The sequence below is a fragment of the Heptranchias perlo genome, chromosome 19, assembly GCF_035084215.1.
Source record: "Heptranchias perlo isolate sHepPer1 chromosome 19, sHepPer1.hap1, whole genome shotgun sequence".
Classification (NCBI taxonomy): Eukaryota; Metazoa; Chordata; class Chondrichthyes; order Hexanchiformes; family Hexanchidae; genus Heptranchias; species Heptranchias perlo.
In genome coordinates, this window is record NC_090343.1 from 39324201 (window position 1) to 39346794 (window position 22594).

Sequence of the window (22594 nt, forward strand, 5' to 3'; positions counted from 1 at the left end):
CTGAAAGTTCCTGTCTAATACCATCAAAATTGGCCTTTCCCCAATTTAGAATTTTAACTTTTGGGCCAGACCTATCCTTCTCCATAGCTATCTTAAAACTAATGGAATTATGATCACTGGTCCCAAAGTGATCCCTCACTAACACTTCTGTCACCTGCCCTTCCTTATTTCCCAAGAGGAGGTCAAGTTTTGCCCCCTCTCTAGTCGGGCCATCCACATACTGAATGAGAAATTCCTCCTGAATACACTCAACAAATTTCTCTCCATCCAAGCCCCCAATGCTATGGCTGTCCCAGTCAATGTTGGGAAAGTTAAAGTCCCCTACTATTACCACCCTATTTTTCTTGCAACTGTCTGTAATCTTACATATTTGCTCCTCAATTTCCCGTTGACTATTTGGGGGTCTGTAGTACAATCCTATCAAAGTGATCTCTCCCTTCTTATTTTTCAGTTCTACCCATATAGACTCAGTGGGCGAACCCTCGGATATATCCCCTCTCACTACTGCCGTGATGTTCTCCCTAATCAAGAACGCAACTCCCCCTCCTCTCTTATCTCCTGCTCTATCTTTCCTATAGCATCTGTACCCTGGAACATTGAGCTGCCAGTCCTGCCCCTCCCTTAGCCATGTTTCAGTAATAGCTATAACATCCCAGTCCCATGTACCCATCCATGCCCTGAGTTCATCTGCCTTGCCCATCAGACTTCTTGCATTGAAATAAATGCAGTTTAATCTAGATTTCCCTTGGTCTTTGCCCTGCTTTCTCAGACCATCTGTCCGGTCATGTTCTGTACACTCTCCCTTACTGCCTTTTGTTTCTGTCACCACTTTATTTCCCACTGACTTCCTGCATCGGTTCCCATCCCCCTGCCATATTAGTTTAAACCCTCCCCAACAGCACTAGCAAACACTCCCCCTCGGACATTGGTTCCAGTCCTGCCCAGATGCAGACTGTCCAATTTGTACTGGTCCCACCTCCCCCAGAACCGGTTCCAATGTCCCAGGAATTTGAATCCCTCCCTCTTGCACCATCTCTCAAGCCACGTATTCATCCTAGCTATCCTGTCATTCCTACTCTGACTAGCCCGTGGCACTGGTAGCAATCCTGAGATTACTACCCTTGAGGTCCTACTCTTCAGTTTAACTCCTAACTCCCTAAATTCAGCTTGTAGTACCTCATCCTGTTTTTTACCTATATCGTTGGTGCCTATATGCACCACGACAACTGGCTGTTCACCCTCCCCCTCCAGAATGTCCTGCAGCCGCTCCGAGACATCCTTGACCCTTGCACCAGGGAGGCAACATACCATCCTGGAGTCTCGGTTGCGTCCGCAGAAACGCCTGTCTATTCCCCTTACAATCGAGTCCCCTATCACTATAGCTCTGCCACTCTTTTTCCTGCCCTCCTGTGCAGCAGAGCCAGCCACGGTGCCATGAACCTGGCCACTGCCACCTTCCCCTGGTGAGCCATCTCCCCCAACAGTATCCAAAACGGTATACCTGTTTTGGAGGGAGATGACCGCAGGGGACCCCTGCACTGCCTTCCTACTCTTCCTCTGTCTGTTGGTCACCCATTCACTATCTCCCTCAGTAATTTTTATCTGCGGTGTGACCAACTCACTGAACGTGCTATCCACGACTTTCTCAGCATCGCGGATGCTCCAAAGTGAGTCCATCCGCAGCTCCAGAGCCGTCAAGCGGTCAAACAATAGCTGCAGCTGGACACACTTCCCGCAGGTGAAGGAATCAGGGATACAGGAAGGATCCCTGAATTCCCACATCCCACAAGAGGAACATGACACGGCTGTGGGATCTCCTGCCATGACTTAACCCTTAAGTTAGCTTAACAACAACTACAATGTCAAGAGAAAAAAAAGGAAAGAAAAACTACTTACCACTCCCTTTAAGGAGTTTACTCCTTTAAATTGTTCTTAATTTAGAGAATGTTAACTACACTAGGGACCTTGATTCACTAAAAAATAAATGCTACTTCCTATAAGACCTGCAGACCTTCCCTTTCTTTTTACTTTAGTTACTGTAGATAAGTAGAAATACTCACCTGAACCTACTCACCAATCAGGTGCCTCCCCTGTGTCGCGTCCCGATCTGATTCCTGACGTCACTTCGAACTCGGTCGCAGCTCCGCTCCGCTCGGCTCCTCTCAGCTGTTCTCAGCGCTCTGAAATCCCGCCTTTTATCGGACGCTCCCTCGGCTCGGCTCCTCTCAGCTGTTCTCAGCGCTCTGAAATCCCGCCTTTTATCGGACGCTCCCTCCGCTCGGCTCGGCTCCTCTTTGACTGCAGTGGTAGGAGGGGAGAGCGAGCTTTTGCCATGAGATCTTTTATGTTGTTTCAGGACAAGGTGATGTAGAATTGGGGGAGGCATCACCCATGTCCAATCGCCTCTCTTGGTAGGCTTCAACCACCAGCAGACCTCAATGATTGACTGTTTAGGCTTTGATCATTAGCAGACCTGAATGATTGACAGTTAAGTCAATTAAAACTAGATGCCATGATCTCATATGGCAGACAATTGGTCTTCAGTGTGTCCTGTTGGTGCTTCACACCGTGCTTCCATAAACTTGAGCTCATGCAAAATTCTGCTGCCCGTATCCTAACTCGCACCACGTCCCGTTCTCCCATCACCCCTGTGCTCGCTGACCTACATTGGCTCCCGGTCCAGGAATGCCTCAATTTTTAAAATTCTCATCCTTGATTTCAAATCCCTCCATGGCCTCAACCCTCCTTATCTCTGGAACCTACTCCAGCCCTACAACCCTCTGAGATCTCTGCGCTCCTTCAATTCTTGCCTCTTGCGCATCCCCGATTTTAATCGCTCCACCATTGGCGGCTGTGCTTTCAGCTGCCTAGACCCTAAGCTCCTGAATTCCCTCCCTAAACCTCTGCACCTCTCTAGCTCGCTCTCCTCTTTTAAGATGCTCCTTAAAACCTACCTCTTTGACCAAGCTTTTGGTCACCTGTCCTAATACCTCCTTATGTGGCTCTAAATTTTGTTTGATAATGCTCTTGTGAAGCAACGTGGGTGGTTTTACTCTGTTAAAGGTGCTACATATATATATATATATATTTATTATATATATGCAAGTTATTGTTGTTGTTGACAATGATTGACAGTTTAGGCTTTGATCATTAGCAGACCTCAATGATTGACAGGTGAATTAAAACTAGATGCCATGATCTTATATGGCAGACAATTGGTCTTCAGTGTGTCCTCTTGGTGCTTCACACTTCTATTGTCTAATCATTCAAATATTTCATTCAAATTATGCTTAACTCCATTACAAATACAGCATAGCTTTCCCCAGACGGAGAGGCATAACACCTTTTCCTTGTCCGGTTCATCTGGCGTTTGCCATATCATGTGGTTACTCAAATCTACCACGCGCCCCTTTGTTTTCATTAAGTCTGCCCCCAAAATTCCTCCATCTTTGAGATCCATTAGGATGCAACACCATAGTATTATTTGGGTTCCTATTTTCAGGGGTACGAGTATCGTTTCGCATCCTTGCTGCAAGTCTCCCATGAGCCCATTAACCTTGAGGGCTCCCCTGTTGACCGGGGGAGTCCCTTGGATCTTTTATTGATACTACTGTTCTTGATGCTCCTGTATCCACAAACTGTGTTTTAATCTCTTTAATCCCTATGCGCACACATGGGCGGTCATATCTCATCATACGCTGGGGGCAGAGAGGCTCGGGTTTGGCACTATCTCAGTTTTATAGGGCCGCTGAGGGGTTGGAACTCTCCTTTCTACAAGTGTATTCTCTCATTTATACATTCTCTCATTTTTTGGGCTAATATATACAGATCAGGATGTAAGGTTTTAACCTTAGCCTGTCCCCTTTCTCCTTCTCCCTAGGGTTTCTGTAAACCTGGGCGACCCTGGTAGACTCCTGCGCTTTCATCAAGTTGTAATCTACAATCCCTAACTTTCCACAACTATAATGTTTCATCTTATATTGTGATATGAGCGTGTCCCTGAGTGGTCCCTCATTTCTCCATGGTTGCGGTTTTTGCTCTTCCATGGGTTTGCCCGTTCCCACCGATTTCCAATTATCATGCTTGATTATCATTTTCGTTTTATCCCATCTTTATTTGCTGCATTGTCTCCTACATCAAACCCTTCCAACGCTTCTGTAGGTAGGGTTGTGCATGGCTGATCAATGTCCTGAGCCATTGCTCGTGGGCGGGGCCAGCTTGTACGTTCCCTCAGACCAGGACCGTATCCACCATTATAATACTGCCATAATCTATTGGCATACATTTCTGGGTGCTCATTTGGTTCCTGTCGGCACTGAGTCAGGCTGGGTCCCCTCTATTAAACCCTATTGCTGTCAACACTGACTCCTGTATTTGAGCCCAAGTGGCCGTTCCCATCTTTCTATCCTCGGAAAAGGCGCTAAACACTGTCGATCCCAGTGTCCAAAATAATTTCACTTTCTCTCTCATCCATTTCGCTAATAGATCCTACCTTTTTCATACCTCTGCAAAGTGCTTCATTACATCCCCCTTCCCGTCAGACTTGGCTATGGGCTTTGCCATTTCTTGCAGTTGTATACTATCATTTGGAACCTCATATATTCTGTCAGCTGCACCCTGTACACCATCCTGTCCTACCAGGTACTTTATCTGGCTCATTGGATACATAAGTGGATCTCTAGCCTCTAGATGGAAAGCATCTCCTGTACTCTCGCCTGGATGGTATTGGCTGGCCTCATAGTTCATGCCTGGCCAGTCCAGGCTCATCCCCTCTTCATCACTAGCCTCCTGTACCTGATTAATGCCGCATATGATCCCTTTTTTGGTCTTTAATTCATTCTCTAGTTCTGCTATCCCACTTTTACAATGTTTATGGGAAATTAAGTCATTTTCTCTATGATTTTCTCAGTTTATACTCGTGTACTGTAAACGCAGCCTTTAAGTCACCTGTTTCTTATTCGCTTTGCTGACACTTATCTTCCAAATCACGACATTTTTGTTTTGGTTCCTCTAATTCATTGTGTTTTGCTACGACTTGTGACTAGTAATACTCTACATGACCTTCTAACAGTTGTTTTTTACTTCCATTTTCCTTACATTGCTCTTAATTCTACCTCTATTCTGTTTGCACCCTCCCTGGCTTCCTCCAGTTCTTTGCGTAGACGATTAACTGTTTCTACTAAATCCTGGCAGTGCTTATCCTTGTCGCCATTCCTTTTACTTAATACAAATAACCATACCGCTTTAGCTTGTTTCTTTTTGAGTGACCTGTCACCCAACTGTTCCTCCACCCTGTCCAGGCCAAGACACTCTGTGTTTTATCGTTCCTATCTGTTATGTGTTTTGTCACATAAGTTTTAATGGTCTCTTCCATTTTATTTCCCTATCAGCTGCTACGTACGCGGCTGGTTGGCTTGACTCCTCGAGCTCCGTTCTATTACCACACAGTGAAATTAGGTCTACTAAGTATATGAGGTGACTGCTATTATTCTTTTCCAAAGTTATCTGTTAGTCCCTGTTTTCAGGCGCCAGATTTCTGTAGGGTTTGTCACTACACAATCCAAACACCGGTCCCTACTGGTGTCTAAGGTTTGTTGAACTCTAGACAGTAAATTTTGGAAAAGAAATACACAAACAAATCGCTTCAGGATTAAGCACAATTTTATTTAAATAATTGGCATAATTTCCTATAACCTTTTGGCAGTAGAGAATGGTTGTTGAGTTTACCGGGTGATCAATCCGCCACACTCAAGGCTGTTTCTTCTTTGATGTTGTAGCTCTTCGATTGCAGTCGTCGTAAGAGAGAGCGAGCTTTTTGCCGTGAGGTCTTTTATGTTGTTTCAGAACAAAGCGATGTAGAATTGGGGGAGGCATCACCCAAGTCCAATCACCTCTCTTGTTAGGCTTCAACCACCAGCAAACCTCAATAATTGACAGTTAAGTCAATTAAAACTAAATGCCATGTTGGTCTTTAATGTGTCCTGTTGGTGCTTCAGACTTCTATTGTCTAATCATTCTGTGTGCTGGAGACTTGACTACTTTCATAGTCTCTTGATGATCTGGTGTGATGTAGTCTTGTGGTCTGTGGCCCCTTTATCTCATCAATGGATTTTGCACATCAAAAACCTGTTAGAGGACTTCTGGTAGTTTCTGTTTGCAGTTTTAAATTAAGAAGCTAACTACCAGTTTCTGCCCCTCCGTTTTTCTGGCTAGTGTCTGATGGTAACACATCTCAAAAGAAAATGAGATCCCTTCCACACACTATGTGGATTAGGGCTGAGCTGTCTGCCTTCATTTTCCCAGCTAAATTCCAATGTTTTTACAAGCCAAAAGCTTGTTCTGCAGGTTTAAGGGACATAGTTAACCCTTTCCCTGAATGTCCAACGTTCAGAATTCACAATATCAAGTGATTTTGACCCCTGTCTTAGTGTACAGACACACAAGAATGTCCAACTTTGTGGGAGCAATGTTCCATGAAGCAAAGGGGAACAAATCCAATAAGAAATTATAATTTTAAAATTCAAAGATTGCGATATATATAGTAGGAAACAACCAGCAGATAAATCCTGAAATATCTACTACATGGTCCACCTCAATAAAATACTCACTATTGAAGTGTCTGTCAGGCTGTTAGAATCTGATCCCATTCTGTTTATCTTTTAGTTTTACTATTCTTTGCATCTTGTTTGCTATTATTTCTAGTAATAAATTTCAAAAAATGAAATTTGTGCAACATTATACCATTTATGGAAACAATTGTACGAATGTACATTTAGATCTCACTGTGGATAACTGTTGAGTTGAAATCATTACTTTTTTTCTTTTGGTTCAGTATTTGTTAGTGAGTGCACTATCTTTATGATTTAATAAATGGTGATTTTTATTTCCCTTTTTCATTTCCGCCTTCATAGGTTTTACAACTGATCCGGGAGAGAGCCAATATTTGCAAACAGATCCATTTGCCAGCACAGAGTGGGAGCACTGCCGTCCTTAAAGCTATGAGACGAGGGTAATCAACTTTCTGCTAATAGAGTTTATAAAGTCCCCTGTTAAATATAATTCATATTATTGACTTGGAGATGGATTAGTATCAGTGTTACAATTTACGGGTACATTCTTAAACTGGTGGCTATACTACAGATTACAACCAGGTCGTACTCTGATTACACTGCTTGGCTGAAACTTGCTTTTTGCTGTCCAGGAGAAAGCTCTGCAGGTGCATTCTTGCTCACACAGCTGCTCTTCCAGCAGTTGGAATGCTGAGAGTGCAGATGAGACTCTCTAAGTATTTAAGCTAACTCCAGGAAAGATGAAGTATTCAGAGAATCAGTTTGACATTGCATCAAGCTGTCTCAGAGCTTGCCACTTCATTCCAGAATCTGGTTCAGCACTAACTCCATATTTATACTCCACTTTTAGACTTGCTGCAAAGTGGAAGCCATTTCACGGCGATACTAAAATGCAGTATAAATGCACTCTTTTTTTAAAAAAAAACTGTTTTTACTTTGACAGTTTCACAGCACTTCGCTTGAGTGGAACTCTTCTCCAACGCACAAGAAGTGCGCTAATTCTACACTAGCAGACATAATGTAACTGGATCTAAACATTCTGATCAGTTGCGACCTGAACTTCTGACAAATTGCCATCTGAGCTCCATGTAGCCTCAAAGTTACTATCTTGATCCCTTCAGTTGGTGCATGTTAGTGTACAGATCAGACTTGTACTTGCTAAAATCACATTCTTTACATTTGAATCATATGCACAAAAGGCAAGATAATAGGAATCGGTACACAATTAACTAGGTGGTGAGTTGAAGTGTAATCTTATTGATCCAAGGGAATTCAGAAACAATGGCCTGTGTCTAACTCATCCAAAACTCACCCTGTTCTTGTTGACTATTACTAGCTTCCCTGTCTCCCAATGGGCTTTGGTGAGACCACACTTGGAGTACTGTGTACAGTTTTGGTCTTCTTACCTAAGGAAGGATATACTTGCCTCAGAGGAGGTGCAACGCAGGTTCACTAGATTGATTCCTGGGATGAGAGGGTTGTCTGATGAGAGATTGAGTAGAATGGGCCTATACTCTCTGGACTTTAGAAGAATGAGAGGTGATCTCATTGAAACATGTAAAATTCTTAGAGGGCTTGACAGGGTAGATGCTTAAAGGCGGTTTCCCCAGGCAGGAGAGTGTAGAATTAGGGGGCATAGTCTCAGGATAAGAGATCAGCCATTTAGGACCGAGTGAGGAAAAATTTCTTTACTCAGAGGGTTGTGAATCTTTGGAATTCTCTTCCCCAGCAGGCTGTGGGTGCTCAGTCGTTGAGTATATACAAAACTGAGATTGATAGATCTTCGGACACTAAGGGAATCAAGGGACATGGGGATAGGGTGGGAAAGTGGAGTTGAGGTGGATTTACAGCCATAATCTTATTGAATGGCAGAGCAGGCTCGAGGGGCCGTATGGCCTACTCCTGCTTCTATTTCTTATGTTCTTAATACATTAAATTCAAAATCCTTTACAATTCCCTTCACCATCCCATCTCACCTTAGCCTCTGCAACCTCCCTCAGCCGTAACTACCAGCATGTGCGCTCTTCTTCTGTCTCTGGCCTCCTTTGTATTCCCCCACTTCACATTCTGTGGCAGAGCTACTACTACTCTGAACTCTCTCTAATCCCTTCAGCTTACAATATCTCTCCCATCTTCAAAAGCCTCCTCAGCCGCACCCTTAAAATCTATATGTTTGATCATGCCTTCAGTCACCTCTTCTGTTCCACTACGATTCTACTTATGTTTTTATCCAAATAAAGTACCTTTCCTAAATTCAAAGGTTCTAAATTAATGCTAGTTTTGTTGATGGACTGTGTTCCTTAATTGTCTACTTTTCATCACAGGTATACTAGAGAGGCGTACTTAGAACTTGTTGAACACATACGCAGGATCATCCCAGGTAACTTCACCTTCATGATTTTCTAACAAAAATGCCTTACTACAACAAGTGGTATTATTGAATTTACAAGTTCGTGCATTCAATTTTTTGATTTCCCTTTGTTGAAAGCGGAGAGATCTAGGTGAGGATGATGGAAGCAAAGTTCCATTATATTTAAAACTGGAAAATTGCTTTATTTTTGTATGTCCGCAGATCTACAGGATAATGTATTTTTTTAAATAAGGTTAAGATTGAACTTGTCTGATGGTCACAGGCAGGCCCTTGTGATCTGAAGGTTAGTTAGTTTACAGTAGTTTTGTTTAAAGGGGTAGTTGAATTTGTGGTCCCTGGAAAGACATTTATTTTTTATTTGTAAACTACTGTCAGATACAAAGAATTGTTGCACTCAGGTGTCAAAAGCAAATGAAGTCCCCGATGGCTAAGCGATCGCAGGTCACTTTTTATCTAAAATGTTAGAACTTGTTAATATCTTAATTGCCTGACAATTGTGAATAACCTCATTCATGTTTTTTTATTTGCTATCAGGATGTGAGCAATTCTGGCACGGTCATGTTTATTGGCCGTTCCTAGTTGTCATGAGAGAATTGGCCACCTTCTTAAACTGCTACAGTCCTTGTGATGCTGCCAGCATCATGGTGTTAAGTAGGGAATTCTAGGCTGTTGACCAAGCGATGATGAAGAAACGACAGTATACCCAAGTCCGGATGGTGTGTGACTTGGAGGTGATTGTGTTCCTGCAACATTGTTGCTCTTGTCCTTCTTGGTGGTGGAGGTTACGGAAGAGGGAAGTGCTGTTCAAGTAACAATGGTGAATTGTGACAGTGCATCTTGCAGATAGTACAACAGTGATGGAGGGGGTGGATATTGAGTCCAGTGGCAGGGATGTTAAACAAGCAAACTGCTCTGTCCTGGATGTTGTCGCGCTTTTTGAATGTTGTGGTTGCAGCCGTTCAGATGAGTGGTGAGTATTCCATCACACTCCTGACTTGAGTCTTGGAATGGCATTGCGGTGTCAGTAGATGAGCCAGATCTCATAGCTTACATGGTGTTGATATGGCTCATCCAATTTAGCTTCTGGTCGTGATGACACTGAGGATATCTAAGTTGTGAAACTTGGCAGTGATGGTGCTCCTGAAGCTCAGGAGGAGGTGGTTGGGCTTTTTCTTGATGAAGGTGGTCATTACTTGGCACTTGTGTGGTGTCAATATTATCTGCTGCTTGTCAGCCCTAACCAGGATGTTGTCCAGTTTCTGCTACAGCCTAGCATAGGCTGCTTCATTATCAGAGGGCTTGGGAATAGAGCTAAATGTAGTGAACAGCCCCACTCTTGACCTTATTGCTAAAGGAAAGTCATTGATGACGAGTTGAGGATAGTTGGACTGAAGATGTTACCCTGAAGAACTCCTGCAGCGATGCCTGAAGCTGCAATGGTTGGCCTCTGACATCATGACCATCTTCCTTTTGTGCTAGTTATGACCAGCCATTGGAGGGTTTTCCTCTTTGACCCTCATTGATATTGGTTTGGGTAAGATGCTTGATGTCGGATGCTGCTTTGATGTCAAAGGCAGCATTTCTCGCCTCTCCTCTGGCATTCTGCTCTTGCATGCATGCCTAGATTTGATGAGATCTGGAATTAAGCTGTTGTGGCAGAACATGAACTCAGTATGTTACTTGATGGCACTATTAACGTCTCCTTCCATCAGTTTACTGTTGATTTGGAGGAGGCTTATATAGGGTGGTAACTGGCCAGGTTGGATTTATCTTTTTTTCTTTGTCGATAGGACATACCTGGGCAATTTTCCACATTGTCTAGTAGATGCCAGTGTCATAACTGTACTCGAACAGCTTGGCAAAAGGGGTAGCTAGCTCTGGTGCGCTGGTCTTCAGCACCACTGCCAGAATGTTGTCAGAGCCCATAATCTTCACTGTGTCCAGTCGCTTCTTAATTTCAGGTGGAGTGAACTGAATTGATCGGACACTGGCAACTGTGATGGTGGGAAGCCTTGAGGCCAAGTGGGATCATCCACTTGGCACCTTCAGCTGAAGACGCTTGCAAACACTTCAGTGTTGTCTCTTGCACTCACTTGCTGCTCTCCAACATTGCTGAAGATGGGAATGTTCATGGAGCCTCCTCCTCCTGTTAATTTCCTGGTTGTCCACCATTCTCAATTGGATTTGTTAGGGATAGAAAGCTTTGCTCTGATCTTTTTGTTGTGGGATTGCTTTACTCTGTTATAGCCAGATAGTGTTTTACCAGGTGGGTAGCCCTATGGTGTAGCCACACAGCTCTCCATACTCAAAGCGACAGCAATTTAATCCAATAGTACGACACAATAAACACCATTGTACCTGGTCGTTCATCTAATTACTATTTCTGTGCACAAATTGGCTGCCATGTTTCCCTACAAACCACAGTGACTGCTCTTCAAAAGTAATTAACTCACTGAGAAGCACTTAAGGGATGTCCTGAGGACTTATAAGGTGAGATATATAAATGCAAGTTCTTTCTTTTAAGTTAAACACTCTAATTGCATCCCCCTAATACGACACCAAACTTCAACACTACAACTGCACCCCTACCACTAATAATACAATTCACCTTGCATCCAAAAAAAACTACTACACCAAACCAATATTCAATACAGCCTTCATACAACAGTGTCCTAATCCTTTCCTACTTGTTCCAATTCTTTTCCTAACCATCCCAATCCTGTAAGACATGCTCACTTCCTTTCCCACCCATCCTAAACCTTCCCTACCACCGTAAATCCTTCCTCCCCCTACCCAAAATACTTACTCATCCAACCTCATTCATTACTCACCTTACTCCATTTCATTCCCAGCAACGTGCTGTCTGAGTAATGCTATGGGAGATCTGAGTGTATTAGGAAAAGAAACTGCTTCATTGTACGGGAAGATGGAAATCATGACTACCTACATTTGACCACCCTAAATGATGAGGTGACATTATAGATTTAAATTTTAACCAAACTTGTAAGTGACATTCTCTCATCAAACAACTTTTTTTGAAGTTACACTATGCAGTCACAACCCTAACCCTATGACGTTTGTACTACAGTTGCACCATACCAAAAATGCCTGGATGATTTGTGCAGAATGTGTGCTTGCTCTGCATGAAACATTCTTAATATTGTGCAATTTTTGTGCGGGTATGCAAGATACTATAAGTCGATTGTGTTGCACGTGGGTAGTCAGGATGAATTAGAATTTTTCAGTTTAAGCAAGGTTAGAGGATGGGGTTAATGGAACCAGTGTTAGGGAGGGGGAGAGGGAGGCAATGAAGGGAAGTGGAGGGAAATGAAGACGACAGTAGGTAGGGAGTGCTGAGAAAGAGGAATTCAGATCAGTGGAGGTAGGGGGATTGAGGCACGGAATGCCTAGCCATCGGGGGAGGAGATATGTATTCTGTGGTTGGAAAATGCAGTTGGGTGGGGAGGAAGTTTCTGTAAAAGGGGAAATTAAGTGAGGTGGGGGTTTTGTGTGAAGGCCAGCTGCAGCCGGTGGGAGATTGGGGGGCGGGGGTGTGGTGGGATTGACAGCCAGTGGGTGGGTTAGAACAGGAAATGCAGCCATGGGTTTGGGGGGGGTTAGAAAATGTGCTCCTCAACAAGAGGGGCTAAAATCTTTCTCAAATGCAGGGGAATGTGACCGAATTCTTGCTGAGATTGGAGCATGGTTTGAAAGCCAATAAAATGACTGAGGGAGGGTTTGGGTGTCAAATACTTCCTCAGTGAGGGAGGAGGAGATTGAAGGCTGAGATTTGAATGTAGGGGGGCAGGCTTAGGGCCAAATGTTGGCTGAGTAGCGGTGGGCTGTAAAATAGTTCTGTGGTGGGTGGGTATTAGGTCTGACCCCTTGAAGCCAGTTGTTCTTTTAATGTTACACTTCTAGTGCCACCTGCAGGTGCAGAACTATTCAAATCCTGAGGCCATGTGCTGCTGTTAATTTATTATAGCTGGCTTATTGTATTTACATTTCATTTACATTTTTCTGTAAATTCATTTGATGGAAACAGGTGTAAGCTTAAGTAGCGACTTCATTGCTGGATTTTGTGAAGAGACTGAGGATGATCACTTGCAGACCATATCACTTCTTAGACGGGTCCAATACAACGTGGGATATCTTTTCGCCTACAGCATGAGAAAGGTGAGCTACACAGAGTACTCGACCTTCATATATATTTGGAAGGGATGGAGATGGCAGAGGATTGTATTTTTTGATCCCATAACCCCATTACTATCATTCATTTCATTTGCAAACTGCTTATTCCCCTCTGTTTAAACTTAGCCGATTCACAAAAAAGTATTGGTGACTTTGGGATGCATAATTTAGACGCTTTTTTTGGATCCTTCACTAGCTGTATACTATTTTAAAACCAGCTCGTAAAAGCATACTCCTTCCAAAAATACCTCAGCTTGCTCGCTCTTTTGCCTCATTCCATTCCTCAGCACAACATGCTCCTATAATTTGGTACTTGCTGATTAAGCCACATAATTCAGAAGGTCATAGTATGGGAAAATTAAAATGTCATGGTGATCACTTTTCTGATTTTACAATTCAAGCTGATTGTAAAGCCAAACTTCAAGATGCTTTAAATTCCATTTAAATTGATTCTTCATGAGCTCTGCACAAAGGGAGATTATTTTCCATTCCTTCATATTGTCGTTTGTCAAATCTGCAACAAAAGAGTAAAGGTTATTCTGAGGCAAGCAGCTAATGTGATGTATAATTCACTGTATTCTTCACCTTCATCTAAATCCCTCAATTTCTCGTGGACCCTTTCTGCTGTCAGCGGTTAGCCACGAAAGCCTAAAATGAAGTGCATTGCCTTGTACAAATTTCATATTGTAATATTTGTCTTTTCTAGAAGACACACTCCTATCATAGACTGCAGGACAGCGTTCCTGCAATTGTGAAGCAGCGTCGATTAGAAGAACTCATCGCTGTGTTCCGAGAGGAGGCTGCTAAACTCAACTCTGAACTTACTGGGACTGAGCAACTTGTTCTAGTGGAAGGGGTAAGTAGAAGGAACCTTAAAGATGTTCGAAATGTGAGCCTTATTTCTTGGAATAAATGTAATCAGCAATAAATATTGAAATAGTAACATGATCCAGGTCAGAATGCTCAGCAGAAAGTTTTTTTTTTCTTAAAATCCAATTTGAACAAAAGTTCATGTTTATATGTGAATTAACAACGTAATGGAGCTTACAAAAATGATTATCTTTTCTCTGTCTTTGCAAATACCTTGTGTCCCACTACATCCCTGTGCAAAATACTGGAAAAAATATCTTGATTGGGAAAGAATAGCAGCAGAGGAACGAGTGAACTAACTGGGGATGGGGCAAAAATACCAAGCAAAAATCTACAGTTCGATCAGAGAACAGATGATAATAGGACTACGGTTAAGGAAGCACAGAAATTGGTTAGGAGCTGAAACAGAAAATGAAATTAAAATGCTTTTATAAATGCATTTGTAATAATCAGGTGATCAACCAAAGAGTAGGACGTCTAAAGGATCCAAAGGGTAACTTAATATAGGTATGTAAAAAGGAAAAGACTGACCAAGGCAAATGTCGGTCCCTTACAGACAGAGAAGGGAGAATTTATAATGGGGAATAAGGAAATGGCAGAGAAATTAAACAAATACTTTGGGCCCGATTTTACCAGGGGTGCGGGTTGGCAGCGGGTGGTCGGGCGGGCTCGAGGAAAACGCGCCGGCCAAATTGAGTGCGTTGCGCACGCGATCGCGGGATGATTGATGTGATTAGCCGGCAGTTACGGGTTCCGCGCTTCTCAGCTGCGTGCCGGCGGCCTGCGCATGCGCATTGACGTCTGAGCGATGGTTGCGCTCTATTTAAAGGGGCAGTCCACCAAAGCCCCTCCAGCCACAAACTACACTCCATCAAGGATGGAGGAGCACAGGGGTAAGGCTGCTCCCCGTTTCACGGACCACGCCCTCCAGGTGCTGCTGGACGGGGTCCGCATGAGGAGGGAGACGCTGTTCCCCACGGATGGAAGGAGGTGCCCTGCCAGCGCCACCAAGAGGGCATGGGAGGAGGTGGCCGCGGAGGTCACAAGCAGGGGAAACACCACCCGCACTTGGATTCAGTGCCGCAAGAGATTCAATGACCTCACCAGGTCCGGAAAAGTGAGTACACTAACGCATTCTGCATCACTCCATCTTCCACATCACCTCAAACACCTCACAACCCCATCTCCACTGACAGTACTGCGCTCCCGCACCAATCCTCACAGCCACCCAACTATCATCCTCACAGTGCCTGCACGTACCCACCGTCCCTGTCCCCACTCGACCACTACCACACACCCCAATGCCCATACAATGGGATGGCCATGTGGCACACGCATCCTCCCATCCATCTGGCACACGTTCAACCCAATCACACCAATGCTTGAAGCGTCTCACATTGTAATCATCACTCAATAACGTTTTTGTGTTTTGCCCTCACAGGAGAAGAGGGCCAGGAACGCACGCGATAGGGCATGCACCGGAGGGGGCCCGCCACACGAGATGGCCCTGACAGACGCCGAGGTCGAGGCACTGGAGATCAGCCGCACGCTGCATTGCCTGTCGATGGCGGATGGCGAGTCTGGTTGTGGCGAAACGGCCGGTAAGGGAAAGCTGGCACTCATCACTCATGATCGTGAATGATCGTAGCATCACATGGCATATGCCGCACCGCCACATTTGGTCACATGCCTGATATTTCCCTCTGTTCTCTTCCAGGACCGTCTGCGATCGACGTCTCGGTTGAGGGCGATTCCTCAGAGGACATGCCCGTCTCTGAGGGTGCATCGTCACACATGAGCCTTGCATCCACCAGCGCAGATACACACACCTCGGTGGGTCCCCCCCCTCAGCTAGTTGGGATTGCACATGGTGAGTCACCGCGCACACATGAGCATGAGCAGACCCTGGTGGCAGGGTCAGCCGCGGAGGGTCCGCGTCGGTGGGAGCACTCTTCTCCAGGCTTTGCTCAGCCGGACCCAGATGCTGAACCCAGGGGGCCACCTGTCAAAAGGAGAGTCGTCGAGGGGCACCAGAACATTGCTGAGGTACTGGGAGAGGTGCCACGCGCACTCTCCACAATCGCACGGAGGATGGAGGAGTCCAACTCCTGCATGAGGGGAATGGTGGCACAGGTGCAGGAGGGTATCGCCGAGATAGTGTCGCAGGGACGTGAAGGCATCTCTGAGATAGTGTCGCGGGTAGGTGTGGGAACGTCTGCGGTGGAGGACAGGCTAGCCTCCCTCGAGCGTCACGCACAGCTCACCAATGAGTCCATCCAGGCCCTCACAACGGCTGTTCGGATTCAGGGTGAACAACATTCTGCCGCCATCAACAGGTTGACAGATACATTGGAGGTGGCCTTGCAAGGTCTCACCCACGTCATCCAAACTGCCGTCCAGCAGGGTGGAAGGGGTGATGTGGGCCTTGGCCATGAGAGGGAAGATGGTGAACGGGGAAATGGAAGTGTGGACGCTACTCAAGGCGCCCCCAAGTCTCACCCGTTGCCCCCCTCTCAACCAGTGCCCGCAATAGTCCATCCTCTCCAGGTGGCCGAGTCTGCCCCTGCACAGGTGCAGGAGGAGCAGTCTGTGGAGGTGCCCTCACGGGCACCGAAACCCAGGGGGCGTCGGCCCAAAGCATCTACCCGGTCAGGGCACGAACAGGAGCAACCTGCCACCACCTCTGCTGGAGCCACAGGGGTAGCACCACGTCGGGGGTCCCGAAAACGAACGCCTAAAGTTCCGTGAGCACACAGGGATTGCACCAGGGTGTTTGTCGTTTTTTTTTAATTTTCTACTCTTTGAATGTCACCACAAAATACACTCACTTTTTCTCACCAATGCTGCCACCTCTTGTCCATAATTCTGCGGCTTGTGCAATATGTCCCTTCCCTGCGCCTCATCATGACGACGACCACCCCGTCCCACCCATTGAGCATAATCCAGTGGGTGCAGGTGTACAGGCACCACTCTTCTGTGGAGGGAGCCTGTATGGACCCTCGTCTGTGCACGTTATGACATGTGAACGCCTCACACAGTGTGATGTTAGGAGAACCGTTGGCATATGAGTGCCTCCCTGGCCTGACGAGCACGCAGGTGAGCCGGTGTTCGGCGCATGGGTCGTTCCTCCTCCTCTCCCTCCTCCTCCTCCTCCTCTTCCTCCTCCACCTCCTCCTCATTGTCGTCCTCAATGTGGGTGGCGGGTGTGCATGGGGCCTCCTCCAGCGGCACCCCTCTCTGTAGTGCCATGTTATGCAGGGCACAGCAGACAACTATAATTCGTCCCACTCGGAGTGGCGTGTATTGGAGCGCTCCCCCGGAACGATCAAGGCACCTGAAGCGCATCTTGAGCAGCCCTATAGCCTGCTCAATTGTAGACCTGGTAGCAATGTGGCTGTCATTATACCGACGCTGTGGCTCGGTAATGGGGTTCCTCAGAGGTGTCATAAGCCACGTGTGCAGGGGATATCCCTTGTCGCCGAGGAGCCAGCCGTTGCCGGCGTTGGGTGCGTGGAAGAGGGGCGGGACGGTGGACTCCCTGAGGACGAAGGCATCGTGGCAGCTGCCAGGGTATCTGGCGCACACGTGTAGGAATCTCTGGCGGTGGTCACAAATGAGCTGGGCGTTCATGGAGTGATACCCTTTCCTGTTGATAAACAGCCCTGGCTCATGTGGAGGTGCCCGTATTGCTATGTGGGTGCAATCGATTACACCCTGCACCCGTGGGAAGCCAGCCACAGCATGGAATCCAACCGCCCTCTCCGTCTGGCTGCGCTCATCCATGGCGAAGTTGATGTAGGTCGAGGCCCTGCGGAACAACCCATCGGTGACCTGCCTTATGCACTTGTGTGCAGACGACTGACAGACCCCGGTGATGTCCCCCGTGGCACCCTGGAAGGATCCGGAGGCGAAGAAGTTGAGGGCAGTGGTGACTTTGACGGCGACGGGTAAGAAGATGCTGCTTGGTCCAGCCGGGAGCAGCTCGTCATTGAGGAGGCTGCAGATGTCGGCGACTACCTGGCGAGTGACTCTGAGCCTCCGTATGCACTGCTGCTCAGAGAGGTCCATGAAGCTGAGCCTCGGTCTGTAGACCCTGTGCGGAGGGTAGTGCCTCCTGCGACGCATCTCTCTCTGCGGATGCCCTCCATCCTGCTGTGCAGGTGGATGTGCCGCAGCACCGTGTTGTGGGGATGCATGTCTCTGAGGCGGACGGCGTGGACTGCGAGGCTGCTGAGGCTGGTCATGCTGTTCGTCCTCCGAGGATGTCAACGCAGCACCCATCTGGCAGGTTTAGGTTTGCGGGGTTGTGCACGGTAGAAAAGTGTGTCCTCGCACAGGGGTTGGACTTCCACGCCGGTGAATCTTCTTGCTTGGAGGAGGGTGGTGGAGGGCAGGCGTTGCCCAATGTTACGGAGTGTCCTCCTGCGTTGGTGAAGGCTCTCCCCCCCCACCCCCCACCTGTGGAATGCACCTTGGCAGCTGCCACAGGCTGCTGGCTGCAACACGTCCGTTGAGAGTGTGAGTGTTTCCCCCAGTATGGGAAACAGTCTCATTTCACTGTAAAATCCGACACCTGTTAAATAAACAGCTCAATCAGGTCATTTAATGACCTGAAATACCAAGATAAATACACTCAAGTGGAACCCCGCTGGCTTTAATTGCCTGCGGGATTCCCACCAGCGGGGCCAACGCACGCACCCCCGCACGTCAGCGCGCAACCCGGAAGTGGGCGGGATCGAGGCGCGATCCGGTCCCGCTCCTCGAAACCGGGATTTTAGAGGCCCCCCCGCCGAGAACGCACCCGGAACCGGGTGCTAAAATCGGGCCCTTTGTGTCTGTCTTCACGGAAGACGACACTAATATTTCTGGGAGTTTTTTTTGAGAACCAAAGGTCTGGTGAGAATGAGGAACTGAAGGAAATTAGTATTAGTTTAAAAAAAAATAGTACTAGAGAAATTATTGGGACTGAAAGTCGATAAATCCCAAGGACCTGATAATCTATATCCCAGGGTTTTGAAAGAGGTGGCTATTGAGGTAGTGGATGCATTGGTTGTCATCTTCCAAAATTCTATAGATTCTGGAATGGTTCCTGCAGATTGGAGGGTAGCAAATGTAACCCCACTGTTTAAGAAAGGAGGGAGAGAGAAAATAGGGAACTACAGACCTGTTGGCCTGACATCAGTAGTAGGGAAAATGCTAGAAATAAAGGATGTGATAACAGGACACTTAGAAAATAATAATAGGATTTGGCAGAGTCAACATGGATTTATGAAAGGGAAATCATGTTTGACAAACCTATTGGAGTTCTTTGAGGATGTAACTAGTACAATAGATAAGGGGGAACCAGTGGATGCGGTGTATTTGAATTTTCAGAAGGCTTTCAATATGGTCCCACACAGGAGGTTGGTAAACAAAGTTAGAGCAAATGGAATTGGGGGTAATATACTGGCTTGGATTGAGAATTGGTTAACAGACAGAAAACAGAGAGTAGGAATAAGCTGGTCTTTTTCAGGTCGGCAGACTGTGACTAGTGGGGTACGGCAGGGATCGGTGCTTGGGCACCAGCTATTCACAATCTATATCAATGATTTGGATGAGGGGACCAATTGTAATATTTCCAAATTTGCTGATGACACAAAACTAGGTGGGAATGTGAGTTGTGGGAAGGGTGCAGAGAGGCTTCAAGGGGATATAGACCGGCTAAGTGAGTGGGCAAGAACATGGCAGATGGAATATAATGTGGAAAAATGTGAAGTTATCCACTTTGGTAGGAAAAACAGAAATGCAGAGTATTTTTTTAAATGGTAAGAGATTGGGAAATGTTGATGTTCAAAGGGACCTGGGTGTCCTTGTACATGAGTCACTGAAAGCTAACATGCAAGCAATTAGGAAGGCAAATGGTATATTGGCTTTTATTACAAGAGGATTTGAGTACAGGAGTAAAGATGTCTTACTGCAATTTATATAGGGCCTTGGTGAGACCGCATCTGGAATATTGTGTGCAATTTTGGTCTCCATACCTAAGAGAGAATATCCTTGCCATAGAGGGAGTGCAACGAAAGTTCACCAGACTGATTCCTGGGATGGCGGGATTATTGTATGAGGATAGATTGAGTAGACTAGGCCTGTATTCTCTAGAGTTTAGAAGAATGAGAGGTGATCTCATTGAAACATACAAAATTCTTACAGGGCTCGACAGGGTAGATGCAAGGAGGATCTTTCGCCTGCCTGGGGAATCTAGAACCAGGGGTCATAGTCTCAGAATAAGGGGTAGGCCATTTAGGACTGAGATGAGGAGAAATTTTTTCACTCGAGAGTGGTGAATCTTTGGAATTCTCTACCCCCAAGGGCAGTGGACGCTCAGTCATTGAGTGCATTCAAAACAGAGATCCATAGATTTCTAGATATTAAAGGCATCAAGGAATATGGGGATAGTGCAGGAAAATGCCATTGAGGTAGAAGATCAGCTGTGATCTTGTTGAATGGCGAAGCAGGCTCAAGGGGCCAGATGGCCTACTCCTGCTCCTATTTCTTATGTTCTAATATCAAATGACCATGAGATGTTAATTTTTCTGAGTCATGCCAAAAACCTAGAGAAGGGAAATGTTGGTTATCGAGTAGTCCATCTCAATGCGTGGTAGAAAGAACACTTGTTAATTATAATAATTTTCCTGTTTGTGTTGCTGACAAAAGATCAGTTTTAAAGTCTTTGGTCGGTACTAGTTGGTTATGTTGGGTTTCATCCATAGATAGTTACAATCATAATGAAGAACTCCTTTTCAATTTCATATCCATATCAGTCACATAATAAAAATGATGAATTCAGTGCACATTTCCTGTGTGTCACGCTTCGTGTCACACTCAAATTATTGTCACAATTTTTTTAATGTATTAAGAAACCAAGGCATTTTGAATATACAGAGAATCTCTCCAGCAACAAAAAATATTGGAGCCAGAACGTCTGTGTCATCATATTTGACCTTTTATGAACTCATCCAGTGTTTAACATCAATTAGACTTTTTTGGCCTTAAAGGGGATGCAGCTTCACTTTAGCAGCAGAATAATATTTTCAGGATTAATAATTAATCACATAACATAATGTTCCTTTCCTTACTAAACTGTGTGTCATCGGACTTACCATGAACAATGCCAAAGATCCACTAATATGATAGCGAATATAAAAACAGTACATGGTTGGCACACTGTCTGCCACACGAGTCTGTCTATCCATCTGCAGTGTGAAAAGCACCTACTAATTTTCCAGGAATTTTTTTTTTTAAACGTTTCACAGCCTATTGGTGGAATTCTCTTGCAACCTTCTTTTCCAAATTCTTTCACTTCAGATATGAACCCATCCTGCATTCCCACACTATATTCTTTGTCCTCTTTTCCTTTTTTTTACACACCATCCAGCCCTCGTCCCCCCTCCCTCCCCCAACTTTGGAACAGCATAACATAAGTCTGCCACTCCATGCTTCCTGCTGTCCCTGATTCCTTATTCTCTTCCAGCCTGCATTCCTAATCCCCTACTTTCTCTTTCATTTCCATGTCCTCTTTCAAATCCCGGACAGCCTAAAAAAGTAAAAGACAAAAACTGAGGACATGGGTAAAGGAACATATAATAATAGACGCTGATTTATAATTTTCACAGAAAAATGCGCTACACTCAATTTGTTTGCAAAACACTGGCAAAATTTCCAGTTAATATGAATATAATCTGTTGTATTTAGTCACTAAATCAGTATCCCTGATAATACATTGTGCATTACGTAGCATAATGTCTTTATAATGTGGAGTATCCTCTGACTTACTGCACAAATTGCCACAGGAGATCTGCTAATAATGTAAACAGTACAGTTGTATGCACTTTTTGTTTTATCACATTTTATTCACTGGTTTAAATTTCATATTCATAAATCAGGACAAATCAGAACTGAAGAATAGGGAACGTATGAACCAAAAGTGAGGAAAGCATCTAGAAAACTACCAGTGAGAAATTACTATGGATGTATGAAAACAAAGATCCTAAATGGCCAGTCAGGAGAGCTTACTGATAAAAGAAAGAAGCAGCAAACCAGTCAAATAATTCCAAAAAATGTTGGTTTTAGCTGACATCTTGAATTTTCTTCCAGCATAAAATTAAGTTTATAACAAACTTACTTTTAAAAGAAATCAGCAACTCTAAATAAAACAGTTAGTCTGGAGTTGCTCCATGAGAAAACATTTTACCCTGAGGCTCAATTTGGAGCAGTAGTTGAAGTTTCATTTGGACTTTGCTGTTGCAATCGCAAGTAATATATTTTCAGTTGTGCAGTTGTTCTTCCATCTGGTCACTACCTCTGTCCTTTTTTTCTTTTTTAATGCTCTCTGAGCCTCTGATGCTTTTTCAGCATCCAATATGGCGATGGCCCTTTTTTTCTGCTTGTTTTTACCTTTCATGTTATAGCTGCTGCTGTATTCTACTTTCATGTTGTGGTTACAGCTACCTTTCTTGTCTGTTTGATGGTGGTGGTGGCTTTCTGCTTTCTTTCTACAGTATCTTTGGCCAGCACTGATGTGGCAATACTGGCTTTCTCTGTCCTGCTGGTGCTT

General features: G+C 45.2%; 1 protein-coding gene across 1 annotated transcript in view; it reads left to right on the forward strand.

Annotated features, from left to right (window-relative positions):
- cdk5rap1 (CDK5 regulatory subunit associated protein 1) overlaps nt 1-22594 on the forward strand; it is a 52676-nt gene that overhangs the window by 21415 nt on the left and 8667 nt on the right. The window contains exons 8-11 of the mRNA XM_068000632.1: nt 6912-7009; nt 8894-8949; nt 12986-13116; nt 13838-13987. Coding sequence (XP_067856733.1) covers nt 6912-7009; nt 8894-8949; nt 12986-13116; nt 13838-13987 — 435 coding nt within the window. The remainder of the gene's footprint in view (nt 1-6911; nt 7010-8893; nt 8950-12985; nt 13117-13837; nt 13988-22594) is intronic.